This window comes from Denticeps clupeoides, chromosome 2 (genome assembly GCF_900700375.1).
Source record: "Denticeps clupeoides chromosome 2, fDenClu1.1, whole genome shotgun sequence".
Classification (NCBI taxonomy): Eukaryota; Metazoa; Chordata; class Actinopteri; order Clupeiformes; family Denticipitidae; genus Denticeps; species Denticeps clupeoides.
This window is the reverse complement of record NC_041708.1, coordinates 8,415,241-8,429,327: the sequence shown is the minus strand read 5'-3', so window position 1 is coordinate 8,429,327 and position 14,087 is coordinate 8,415,241. Positions and strand designations below refer to the sequence as shown.

General features: G+C 40.0%; 1 protein-coding gene across 1 annotated transcript in view; it reads left to right on the top strand.

Annotated features, from left to right (window-relative positions):
* Positions 1–10,437, top strand: part of sorcs3b (sortilin related VPS10 domain containing receptor 3b) — a 74,995-nt gene extending 64,558 nt beyond the window's left edge. The window contains exons 22-27 of the mRNA XM_028964955.1: positions 2,183–2,295; positions 3,147–3,287; positions 3,959–4,058; positions 4,494–4,599; positions 5,173–5,354; positions 6,869–10,437. Coding sequence (XP_028820788.1) covers positions 2,183–2,295; positions 3,147–3,287; positions 3,959–4,058; positions 4,494–4,599; positions 5,173–5,354; positions 6,869–6,933 — 707 coding nt within the window. The 3' untranslated portion in view covers positions 6,934–10,437. The remainder of the gene's footprint in view (positions 1–2,182; positions 2,296–3,146; positions 3,288–3,958; positions 4,059–4,493; positions 4,600–5,172; positions 5,355–6,868) is intronic.
* The last annotated feature ends 3,650 nt before the right edge of the window (positions 10,438–14,087 follow it).

The following is a 14,087-nucleotide window of genomic DNA, read 5'->3' as shown; positions in this document are numbered from 1 at the left end:
AGTATATTTCTTTCTATAAATTGCTTGTGCAAAATTTGACTGATGGCAATGATGTAATGAGAAAGCATTCAAGATGTTTGTGTCTGGAGATTTATGATCTTATAAGAGGCTGTAGTGGCTGATTGAGTAGCTGTAAAGTAAGGAATATTTGGAGCGCCCCCTGGTGGACAGTGGCTTAAATTCTCATCTCCTCCCCAGGTTGGTGCATCAGTCTCTCACGCAATCTGAGGACAAGCACTAATAAACACGGTTTCAATCATAGCTCTGTGTTTGGTGAGCAAGTGTGGCCAGATCCTGCACCTGAAACCCTGCAGGCAGGCCTTAGGCCGGTGTGTCAGGAAAATTCCTGGATGACAAAGATTGTGTGTACCTGTGTGTCATTTTGGGCCTGAGCACTGAAGGTGCAAATCTCTATTGTTTTTGCAAAGAATATTATTATTATTTTCTGGACCCAAGCACTGAAGGTGCAAAGCCCTATAGTTTTTGCAAAGATTATTATTATTATTCTCGCAGGGTTTGCCATTTTACTTTTTCTCTCACCTGGTGAAAGAAAATGTATCACTTTGCACTTACTACTATCAATTTACTTGGACCACAACATCACATCACGAGCCAACATGTTCAGCCCTACACCTGGCACCTAAAGATGAGGGAAAAAATTACAGATCTCTACATTGGGAAAATGGTAAAACTTACCAAATGGTAAAACACTGCCGGTTTTTCTATCAAATACTTATTTTGCCAACTGCTGAGGTGTTAAATCCACCTGTAAATGAATCAGACAGCAATTGCAGTGACAGGATCTAGGTGCCATCAAGGGGCCACAATATTCATATAGGGGCCGGGTGTGGCATGCCACGCCTATGTCATGTAATGGGAATGGGAAGACAGGTGTGGCGTGTCACGTGAAACGTAACGTTTGTTTTTTTAGTTTGTGTTGGTTACTACGTTCCTGTTTCTTGCCATCATCCTCTGTCCTCCTTCTGTTGCCCCTCCTGGCCCTCAGCGAGGAGTTGAAGCTTCCAGTCACTGAGCAGTGAAGTGTTATGAACACTTATGCAGTGTTCATAACACTTCAATGCACAGTGCTCTTGTTTAAAATCATTTTGCATGTCACAATTGAACCAGGTGACTTGAACAATGAAACAAGTGTCGACGGGGACATCATACCCAACTGCGGTGCTGCTCGTTTTAATCTGCGATCGCGTCTCAGCTTGTGGTGCTACACAACGGGACATCAGGGTTCAGGAAGGCAGGAAAGCAGGTTAAAGGATCCGGCTTACTTGAGTTGGCGAGGTGAGAAGAGCCGAGTCGGAATGACAAACAATGACAGAGCGGCAGACAGCTGGCTGATGCTTGATTATATCCGGACCGCGTCACCCGGTTCCGCGTTCTCATCACCAGGTGACCGAGGTCATGTGACACTGCACACATCCATTGTTTTACAATAACATCAAAGGGCGACGCACCACGTTTTTGCGAGGGCCCGTTAATCACCGCTTGCGGTTATATTTATTCATGTAATTGGTTATTTTATTGCAGCCAGGCTTGAAAATCGATCTGTGCACATTTTAATCCTGGAGGTTTAATTCCTGAGTAAGTTTAAGTAAATTAGTTCCAGTAAAGCAGAAATAAAGTGGAGAGAGTTTCTTAGTAGAAAATGCTTCATTGATCAACATTTGAATTCCTTATTACTATAATAATGGAAAAAAAGGTGGAAAAGGCCAGTCTTTCATTTAAAAAAAAAATGATAATATGAAAATATGGTTATATGGACAACGTGTATATTGTTATTAAGTAATAGAATAGTTTTTTTTATTATTTATTTAGTTATCACATGCATTACACATAGGTGTGCTGCACTGCAAGAATGTCACTCGAAAAATAAGAAAGAAAATTGCATTTCTCCGTAAATCATTGGTGCCACCTTCCCGCTGCTCTGGTCCAGTTTCAGAGGAAATGAATTCCTTCTGTTGGCTGAAGGCACAATAGACAGGGCGCTCTGCAGGGAACTGATTAGCCAGTAGACTCTGCCTTTCCAGATTTAAAGGAAATGTCACCAATTAGAGGCCTTGTCCACAAATATGAATAATGTGCCCATGATGCTTGCTGAGTTATGCGTGCATTGTAAACAATGGCAGGTATGCGAGCCGTGACAAATGTGCTTGGTGTGTGTTGCCAGAGTTCTTTCGCTCCTTGCTCCTGTCCTTCTCGCCGAACCTGGAGGAGCACAAGCCAGCCATCCCAGACTGGAGGCAGGATGTGGCGCGTGTTGTCATGACAACCCTCTCTCAGGTACAGCACTGTGCAGGCGGGGAGAGTTCAAGAAGGTTTCCAAAAGTGTCACTTAGGTTCCTGTCTTTAATGAGTTTTTTTTATGTGTTCATATGAATATACAACAGCGTTTTCTGATGAGGCCCTGACTTCTCCATATCAATTACCCAGCAACCTTTTCTGAGGTCAGGGATGCACAGGGAATATGGTCTTAAACATGTGCGTGCACACACACACACACACACTTTTACTGCAATCCAAATACACACTCAGACACACTTCATTTGTAAGGCAGCAATTCTGTCGAAAATTAAAGGGTCACTCGGTGTGAATTAGTATGTAGAGCGGACGGGAGAACTTTTATTGGTCTAATGCCTTTTCTTCACTAACTTCTCATTTCATTGCAAAGTACCTTTCTTATAAATATACAATTACGTTTGTAACAGCTGTGCAATAATAATAAATGCAATAATAATAATTTTCTACACATAATGACACTACGTCATCTGGGTTTGGCCAAAAAAAATGAGGCAACATGACCACCATTTCTTGCTTGTATTTGTATTTATTTCTGCAAATTCAGAAGACATGCTTGATGTGACATTAGTGAACACTCCCCATGCCATAAGTCTTATTTGGCACTGGGAAAATATGGCCCTTAAACTTTAATAAATGTTCTGCTGAAATGCTGTTCGCTTTTTTTCCCCCACTGCTGAACTGTTCCTTTCAGTTTCTCTATGGACAGTGCTGTGAAATGTATTGTCTTATGTATTGTTTTATACATGAATAATGTGAACGGTGAGCGTTTACTTTGTCTCTGTCTGGCTCTCTCACTCTCACACACACATACACAAACGCACACACACCCACAGGTGAGTGGGTTTCCATCTGAGCAGCTGCTAGTGTGTGTCCTGGCCGGCACTCCAACTGCTGCAGAAGTCTTTATTCTGCCTGCAGCGCAAACACACACGCAGAGTGGAGAGCTGGGCAACAATGAGCAAGAGTTAGAGAAGGTAAGACAACAGCACACAAAACACACGTACACATTACATAACGCAAATGAAATTATTTGTATCAAAATTTTTGCTATTTACACAGACATAAACAGCAAAGGTGAACAATACTGAACACGAGCTAAAGAAGAGCACGAACACCGTTTAATCTTTAACAAGACCAGAGGAGCGGAATGTTCCAAGATTCCCAATTACACCAGTCAGCCATAATATTATGTTATAACAAAACCGCCCTGACCCATGGGCCCATGGACTGAAGCCATCAGCAGCAGATCCTTTAAGAGCCTTTGAGTTCCGAAGTGGTCTATCCATGGATTGGACGTGCTTTTCAGCACATATATCTGTGGAGGCCAAGTTAACACGACATGTTGCTGCGCTCTCTAGACAAGTTTTAATGTGTGACTAGGTGATTATCCTGCTGAAATATAGCACTGTCAAGTTGGTCCTCGTCAAAGTCAAACTCTTTCTATCTAATATATGCTTGGTGCCATTGTAAACTCTTGTCAATGGTCATAATGTTATGGCTGATGGTATACGTTGTCATCTTCTTTTTTGTGATAAATAAAACCTGTAAAAGCCTGTAATGTGTTAGTGACGCACCTCTTTTTTTCTGATGCCGTAAACCTCGTTTAGAAGCTTGTCAGTACCTAGGCCATGTTTCCTGTGTGCAGATGGCCGAGGTCCTGGGGAACATGCTGAACCAGAACCTTGTTCAGTTCCAGCTGAAACCAGATGTCACCATCACTGCCTACCTCACGCAGCTGACGCTGGGTAAGGGCGCTCGCCCCGACGTCAAAGTTTGTGCAGGCGTACCAGGCGTTATTAATGTATACATGCATATTTTAAAGCAACACTTTAAGCAGACACCTACACAACCAACAAATGCATGTATTGATGGTAGCGGCTGCCTAATGAACAGGCACGTTAAAGGAATAAAGATGAAAACGAAGCTGTGTGATACCGGCCTCCTGGCGCACATGTACATTTCGTTTTACGGTATTGGGTTGCTCAGATCTACACTTAAAGCCTGCTTCATTGTCGGTATCGGTTTGGAGCCCTGCTCCTACAAAAAAAAAAAAAAAACATAATAGTCTAAATTAAAGACAAAATAGATGAAAGACTACATACAAAAGTATCAGCAAATAAATACACTTTTGAATTTTGTTTAATTATCTTTCCTGTATATGTGTTGTGGGTTTGCATCAGCTCCTCTGATAGACTCCAGCCCCCTCCCTCGAGCTTCAGCCATGCTCCTACTCCTCTCTCTGGCCTTTCTGGGTGTGGCCATCTTCTTCATCTACAAGTTCAAGAGGTGACTGACCTGCCGACCTCTCACTATTTTACAACTGAGCCACTAGCCACGCAGCTGACTAACTCGCTTCGCCCATCTGACTGCCAAGCTACTGCACTAAGCTGTCAGCTAAGCTGATGACTTCATACTATTCACCTGACTGCATGTCTTAGAAAACTGATGATAAGTCAAGCTCTTCGTGTACTTTCACTAATGAATGGCTTCAATGTGCAAGCGTATTCAATACATATACACAGTAGAGGAGCATTTCACAAAAGTGCAGGCTTCTGTTGCTCTACAGTACCTTTTTAGCTTTGTCCTGTCATTCATGTGTTGAATAAATAGCAATTATCTGTAGAACATTTACAACATTTTGTTGGACAAAATGATTTTTGAAGCTGTTTTCAAAAAGGAGTCTTGTCGAGGAAAAAAAAAAAAAGAAACCACACATCTCAAGGTTTCTGCAGAAGAAGCCCACCCCCCAGGCACAGTTAGACACAGTTCAGAATGAACATCAAAAATGAATTGAAAGCCCAGATGCTTGATGAATAATTGTAACACTGCGAGTCTCTCCTGCTGTTTGGCTCCTGGCAGGAAGATCCCATGGATCCAGGTCCACACAGAAGACAGTCACGAGAAAGAGCCCGACGTGATGAACGCAGTCAGCCAGAGCGACGGCTCCTCCAAAATCCCGCGGGACTTTTCCAGCCCCCGGATAACCCTCAGCCAGTTTCCTTCCAGAGTGCCGGGGCACAGGGACCAGAGGCTGAACCACGGTAAGACCGTGCACGTGTTGTCCAATAGGAACAAAGGGATCCAAACACACACAATAACACATAGCACACACACAATATTGGAGGCCAAGTTTTATTTATATAATTTTTTGTTCTTTCTTTGGGGTCTTCAACTTCAAAAGATAGCCTCCGGGCAAAACATAAAAAGCGTGTGCATTACTGCACCCAACAATGCAAATCAATAGACCACCGAATGAAAATACCTTAATGCGATCGATGGATCTCACAGAGCACACACACTATCATACTAAGGCCCTGATGAAAGGTTAGTGCTGTCAGAATACCGTTTTACTGTGCTAAACATATCCATAAAATACACTTGTTGGGGAATTTTTCTTTAAACATGAGTTTTTGAAAACTTCCAAAAAAATATTTTTTTTTGCAAAAGCACACTATACAAATTGAAATCCAATAATTAATCGAGTTGTCAGGACACAGAAAGGGGAGGATCCAGGTGCACGGGGAACACACCCACCACAGACTCCACCAGGAAAAAACAAACATAAATCGAAGTTCACATGCAAGACTGGGAGTCACACAGACTTCGCCCAAGGCCAGGACTTGATTAAGCGAATGGCTGAGCCGTGTTTAATTCTGGAACCCAGAACCCTGGTGGAGGACGTCTTTTATAATGTAGGGTTTCAGGTGCTGGGTATCAAGTTGTGCCACACTCTTGCGGGATCCGCCATGATAGGAGTGTTGGTATTCTCTGTGTCTGTTTGCATGTAATATGTCTGATTTATGATGCTTATTTCTGGAAGCCACTTTGTGAAAAAAAAATATACAAATATTTGTTTTAGTTAATACACGGATCAGGATTTAACTATGTCATTGGAAGGAAGGGCCGTGGGGCACAATAGCAGATGCGCTGAGAGGGCAGTGACGTGGGCAGGCAGAGAGAGAAAGAGTGTGGGAGCGTGGAGGCTCGTCAGTAAGAAGCAGTTCAGGAGGCCACTTGGTGGCAGCGGGGATGGCACACGGTGCAGCAACGAAGTCGAAAAGAGGTGTATTCAGGCGTATGTTGGCAACGGTCCAGGCAAATGAATCCAAGGGGTGGGTTGAGGCATACTTGTTGGGTAGGTGATCGATCAAAACAAGGAGCAGGCAGGAGCCAATCCAAGAGAATTGTTAGGCGAAGAAAATCAACATTCAGCAGCAAACAGGTAGAAACGAGCACCCCCTGTGGTCCCAGCGATGGAGCGGCTGTGACAAAATTTTCTTTAAAAAATTAATAAAACTTAAAAATTAAACATTTAATTTCCCTAAATATCATGCACTATATTTCTATTTATTATCTTTATATACATTTTGTGTAAAAAAAAATGTTTATTTATTGAAATTTTCATTGAAAACAGTACTTATTTTAATTTCATAATAAATTTTTTAAGAGTTCCCCTGACACTAACTACGAGTCTTAAATTTCAATGACAAATTTATTATGTGATTGTGTTCTGAAGTGTACGAATGTGGTTGGTCTTGTTTCATGTGACCTGCAGGCTCTCTCAGAGGCACTGGTGACAGATTCCCCCAAAGGGAGATCCCCAACTGCACCAACGTCTAACCAGGACCACCATCTAGCATCCTTCGCCTCGGTTCCTCTGACGCTCTAGCACCACATTGGCTGTCAGCAGCCTGAGAAACTCGAATCAATCTCCAAACATTTATTCATTTTCTTTGAACCTATAGTATTAAAAGGAAATGAGTGTATTTTTCATGTGATCTTAGCACCTCTAAGATGTTTTCTTTGGATCTGTGTTCATGGCTAAACATGCTGGATGTTTATGTGCAGATAAAATTGTTATTATAATGTAGTATTTAATTCCTTCACAAAATATCCAATATATCCAACTTTCAAATGTTACACATTTCATAACATTGAGCCATGGTGGAGCACCCAGGTTAATTCATTATCAAAAATGTGCTGATTTTTATTTTTTATTTATTGATGATTAATTTATTTACAATAACCTTTGCTGTAAGTCCTGTATTGTCCTGCTGGTCTCAGTGCTCTTCACTGCAGCAGGTTTTCCCCTCACAGAATTTTCCTCTGCACTCCACCCATTTTTCACTTTTCAGTGCTCCATCCAAATTGTGATTGATTTTTTTTGTCTTAACAAATGATTTTTCCCCTTGTCACCTCAATTTGATCTTGATTTATGAAGTGTTTCAGGTATTGTTGACTCATTCACATTTTCTCTTCTGTCCTTTAGATTTCCTGTATGTTTGTGTGCACTTAAAGCAGCATAATGTACATGCATATTTTATATTTTACTTAATTTAGAAAAGAGAATCCAAATAATCAAAATGTCACTTTAACGTGACTGAGTTGAATACTAAGCCTAAAAAGGTTTTTTTTTCTTTGCAAAGCTGCAGAACAGAGGAGATTGATTAAGGCACACAAACCTGCATACCTGCAAACTCTCACATAATGCCGATAAAAAACTCCATGGGTGAGCACTAAATATTGTAGGAAAATGAAAGAAACAACTGAGGGGTGCTCATATTTGTTTAGGATATAAGGCATCAAGGAAATAAAGTTACAGATAGTCTGCCTTTTGTTTTAAAGCCTTTGCCCTACCAGTGTTCAGACCCAACTGTTAATTTTAATTAGTGCACAGGGTAATCGAGGCATTTTAAGACTAATGATGCTGGTCTCATTGATGGTGGCCTCATCAGTGCCTCAGTTGGGATGTTAAGATATGTTGATGAAAGGCCACATTGTGATTATGAACATTCTTGAAGTCATAAATGTAAATATTGTGAAGTAGCCTAAACATTTTATTGCATAAATAACAGTTATCTTGTGCCATCTCATTACTGTTGATGACGTCATTTATCTGTTACGTTAACAATAAGGGTCCATTTAGGGTCATTTAGAAATGCCTTTGTTTTCCATGATAGGGAAAATACATTTAATGAATTTGTATAGAAAATATTGATGAATAAGTCAAAGTGGTGAATAAAGATGCAGTCAATGATGACACTGAACTAAAATTTCAGCATTAATAAAGATTTTCTAAAAAAATCTGTACAGCTTTTAAAGTGACAGACATGCATTAGTGAACATTCCTGTCCAAAGCAAGACTAATCGTTGCTGATAATGTATGCAGATATTTCATCGTTAACAGCCAGCTCCAGCAACCAGAGTCATTTACAACATCAACAATGTCTTCACATGATTGTCTTTATTAATTGTTTTCTATCCAAAACTTGGACATTTCTAAATGGCCCTGACCTTTTTAATGATTGTGTATAGATAGTAGTAAAAGAGTAAAACACTCCCAACCATATTTTTGACATATTTTACGGTTTTATACAAATGAATTTTGTGATTTAATATTGATATTGTGTGTAGTCTCCACCTCAGTTGGAGAAACATCTATACTGTACATAGACATGTGTGAACTCTCTTTCATGCTTTAATTATTCTTTAATCATTTATACGCCACTGTCGGTGCATCACTTTGTTTATCTTTTGACTAAACAGTGCATATGGTTTGCTTTTTTTATTAAGACAGGTAATGTAACTATGAATTTTTGCATGTATTTTGTTGTGCATATTGCCAAATATTCATGAATCCCAAATGCTCTTTCCTGAAACATATTTTAAAACTTAAATGTGGGTTGGTACTCATAAATGATACTTTGATCAGGGAATAAAATCACGAGGACAAAGATCATGACCTGAAGATTATGGGACAGAATGTGGTATTGATCCCAGGCCTCTCTGGTCTTCCATTATTTTCATAAGAGTCTCATTCTTCTCTCTTTTTTAATCAATGGTTGTATGTAAATTTGTATATTTCATATATATATTCAACACCAAACTGCTTTAATCTATAATAGCTGTACTCCAGGGTCTGGCAGCCTATAATGTCTTATCTGGAGAAATGAAAAAAAAAGAGAAAAGATTCTTTTTTTTTTTTGTCTGTTGTTGTACTGTGTTTTCACTGCACAAGTAAAACAGTGTGTGTATCTGCCCACTAATACTGCAGAGTAAAGAATGTGACCTGAGCGTTTGGACAAAGTGGCACAATCAGGACTAGTCTCTGTTGAGGAATTAGAGAAAATCCCATTTCCTTTAAATTGGGTAAATGGTGTAATGAATAAAAAAAAATCTCTGAGTGTGTACACACATTTTTAGGGAACACTTTAATGAGTATATTTTTGAGCCGTTGAGTAAGATATTGTGGAAGTAACGGATTATTTTTTAATAAAAGCAGTGGTAATATATCTACATCTTTGGTTTGATATTGGGGGCTCCATGGGGTCCCAACATTATTAAAAGAAATATGACATTTGTGATGTCTGCTGACTGCACCCTGGACAGGTTTTACTAGGAAGACAGAAACAGAGGTGGATGTTGCACCCAGTGTTGCCAGAATTTTCAGAATGACAATTTTTGTGAGAAATTGCTTGCCGCATTAGTGTGTATAAAGGCTGTCAGTCATCACAACGGGCTACTCCCATTTTTTACTTAAAATGTAAAATATAAAAACATAATTAAAGATCATGTTCTGGGATGTCAGAAATAATTACACATCAACAAAAGTTTCTCGTCTGCAGGATATAGTTACATAACTACCAAGCAAAAATTGATGGAAATTTTCATCATTTAAATGTAATTGTAATCTTAAAATAGATCTAACCTGGACATTTTCCTGTCCCTCGGAAAGCTGCCAGCGCTGCTGTACGCACGGAAGCTCAGTCCTCTGTAAGATACCCGACTTGTGACTCTGCATGTTAAGTGGCATGTGAAATATATTGCGGGCATGTGTGTTTCGTCGCCAAACTCTCATTTCACGCAAATGAACATCATTTAACTCAAAACACACAAGCTGCCCTGGCTGGGTGTGCAGAGACAAAGCGCTCTGCAGCGATAGAAATTGAGATATTCCTTTTTATACTTTCATAGCCTTTATTTTCTATTGATAATCTGAAATAAACAGAGCATGGATTAACTATGTGTTACAGCAAGTGAAACACATTACAGGTTACAAGTCAATGATTTGTGTAGGTTGTTGGCACAAATTTGTAAATGATTAAATTCTCACTTTAAAAGACAGCTTGAGCATTTTTTTGTTTTGTTTTGTTTTGATTTGTTTTTCTCAAAAATTGAAATTTGGTCTGTGACTGTGTCTGTGCGGTGAGAATTAGTACTGTAAGTTAATATGTGCAAGGTTTTATTGCAACATTTACTTTCTTGAACTTAGAGCAACCTCAACTTACAGTAGTGAAAATAGTAAAATACATATTGTAAATAAATATTAAGATAAATATAACATTACAGTAAGGTCATTCCACTATTCTTATAACTATTCTTATAACTATGTGTCTTAATATGAAAAGAACAAACCAGCATGAATATACCTGCTTAGCAAACCTATTAAGTAGTAGTAACAATACTGACAATAAAATTATTAATAAGACACCTCCATTCAGTTTTGAAGATGGGTAAGAGTGACATTGCACCGATACCCACCACCCCTACCCTGCGTTTGACCCCCTGACAATGTGGTGGTGGTATTCAGTGGAATAGCTCTCCAAATTTGTTAGGGCTGGCCCTGGCCAAACAGGACAAGTCACTTATTCCTGCCTGAGGACATCCTGGAATGGCACCCCAACCGCGTTCCTCAGGACCAGATCCCTCCCAGTTCACCGGGTACTGCAGCTGACTCCGCCTCCTCCTGGAATTGAGTAACTGATGGAACCTGTAGGGGTCGTTAATGGTAAGTTCATTTAGACAATGATTTCAAAGGGACCCATAAACTGGGGTTAAAGTTTACAACAAGGAAGCCCCAGTATCAGGGCCAAACCTGACACAATTACGTACACCTGAGAAGAATCCCAGAACACCGAGTGCAGGCCACGCCCCTGGAATCCCCTGCATCTGTCTTCATTCATTCAGTGTCTTCATTCCATTCCAGCGCCGCCGATACATATCAGTGCTACGCGAGCGACAACGTCCTTGAAAAGAAGGAGTCTGGATGCAGTTTCTCAGGGCTCCTGTGCCACTGCAACAACAGCACTCCCACACCAACTTCTGAAGCATCCACTTCCACTATGAAATTATCATTCATAGGCTGGTCCTGTTCTTTTTTCTAAAAACATAATATATATATTTTTAATAATCAACCATTTTAATAGGTTACATAATAATCTGGATTTTATTGAACAGTGTGACGCCAAGGCAGGTCTGGGCTAGCCAGGTGCTGCCAGTCACATACACACAAGGGTTCTAATCACGGCCATCTTGGCACGGGTGATTAAAACCTTTCATATGTCGGTTTTCTCCCTGGTCCTGCATTGTTCTCTTCGAGTTAGACTGTTATGCTACTGATTTCTCTTTATGGCCATCATGCCTCTGTTCTTTTCATTTATTAATTAACCGTTATTGTTTATCAAAATGTCGTGCGTAACAGTATTTTTTAAGCAAATTACTCAAAATACACTCTTCCATTTTATTATGCATTTCAGTTTCAAAACATTAATTTGGTTGAAAATATTTACTAAAATGAGTTTCGAACAAAAGAATTGTAAAGAATTAAAGAATTTTTTTTAAAAAAGAACTATTTTGAAAGAATTAAAAATAGAAATCTTTTTTTGCTTTTCATAGTTACACGTTAACACAAGAGCCCTTAACAACTGTTGTCCATTGATCCATTTGACGATCCATTCTTCTTTCTGTCAGAAACTTGTTTTGCAGAGGTCATTTTGTCATCTTCAGGCACCCCAAAAGAGGCTGACCATCATTTCCATTATTCCACCCTCTTGCTTACGTCACAGCCCATGTTGGGAAATGGTGGCCATGCATCAACCATCCATCTGGACCATCCAGTGTCATTAATCAGTAAATAAAACAGTTTGAAGCTTAGTCTTTAAGGATTGCTAAGCCCACTGCCTCAATAACCTCACGATACATCGGCGACTTGCAGTTGTGCATAAAGCTGAACTTCGGCACGCCTAGCCTTTTTGACAGCATGAAGCTTTTTGACAGCATGAAAACGGTGACTTGCTTAATTAGTTAAGAAGGTTGTTCCACATTAATCAAACCTGTCTGTAGTTGATATAGTGACCTAAACAGACAGGAGAAACACCACAAGCAAAAACCTCCACAGTAAAACTAAAAGGCAAATGTCACTGGGTGGTAGTAGCTTAGTGGGTAACACACTCGCCTATGAACCAGAAGGCCCAGGTTCAAATCCCACTTACTACCATTGTGTCCCTGAGCAAGACACCTAAGTTGCTCCGGGGGGGACTGTCACTGTAACTACTCATTGTAAGTCACTGTGGATAAGGGCGTCTGTTAAATGCTGTAAAAAATGTAAAATATTTGCACAATCATTTGGAACACAGTGTAGTGCTTTCAGATTACAGGAAGCCTCAATGGCGGCCTCCAAGATTAGTGAACCCCGTAAACCTCTGCACCTCTTTTACCGTACTAGGCCCTGTCTACTAAGACACTGCAGAAGTCACAATTCTCAGAATGAATAGTAGGTTTTGGAGCTGGTGGTGAAGGACCTGGCGGACATGGTTCACGTGTTCTTTAAAATTGTCAGTCAGCATGGCACCAATGTGAACAACAACAAAACAATTAAGCGCATCCCATTTATCTAATTTAGAAAGTCTTTTAGAAAATATAGCATTAAGAAAACTCTGAAAAACAGATGGACCCTTTTCTACTGTTTGCCACGTATTCCTGCCCGGATCTCAAACTGGGACCGAGCCTGAGCTTCACAGCACAGTCCCACGGGCGATGCAGAGCGAAGAGAGTTGCCTTCGTCGCACAACAAACCTCTGCCAAGGAGGCATACCCACGCCGAATGTGGACCGGGACGTACGTGAGTGGACTTTTGACAGTGGTTGTGTGCACTGTCAAATTTCGGATGTGCCCAGACTGACTGCAAGCAGGTGACCATGCGAATATTTTACCATTCAGCCAGATAATATCTGTCGCAAAATAAAATGTCAGTAATGAGCAGGTATGGTTTTGTTACATTTACTATGATGACATTTAAACGTCCAGTTTTCTCAGTGCCAATTATAAATGTGAACTTGACATCCAGCATCACTGTCGATATACGTTCTACGGGCAAAAGCATCACACACATCCCCTCACATCTTTCATATTTTAAATCTCTCTTGTGTCAGGTAGGCTGTTTGTTTTTTCTGCAGCTATTTTGCTGTCTTGTTTTTGCCAGATTTTATCTTTTAACCTTTTCTGTCTCTCTTGTCATTGTGGGATCTTGCAAAAAAAAATACTAACATTTTTGAAAGGTCAAAAGCCCCCATTCACAGAGATGAATATTGATAATGCCAGTTGACATCATAAATATTCACAGAGGCCTCGTTTTCATACCTTTTCTGGAACCCCATGAGATTTGCGGAATAGGTCACCGTAGTGTCACTGTATTTGAGGCACACTGGTCACTGGGTAGAATGGTGGCTCGCCAGGTTATAGATATTAGTTTAAGAGTTGTAAAATACCTGCAACTATATAACACAATTGCATGTAGGTTAGTTTTTAGCATTTGAGTTTTAGTTTTTATTTGAGTGTTTTAAAATTATTCACAAAACCCTTTAATTTCAGATTTTTCCTGATGTTTTGTTCATTGTCATCTTATAAACTTAGTTTGGACTAACATTAAGGACCCTGCAACACTGCGTAGCCTTCAGGTGGAGTATACATGTTCTTCCAAAGGGCTTTTTTGCTGG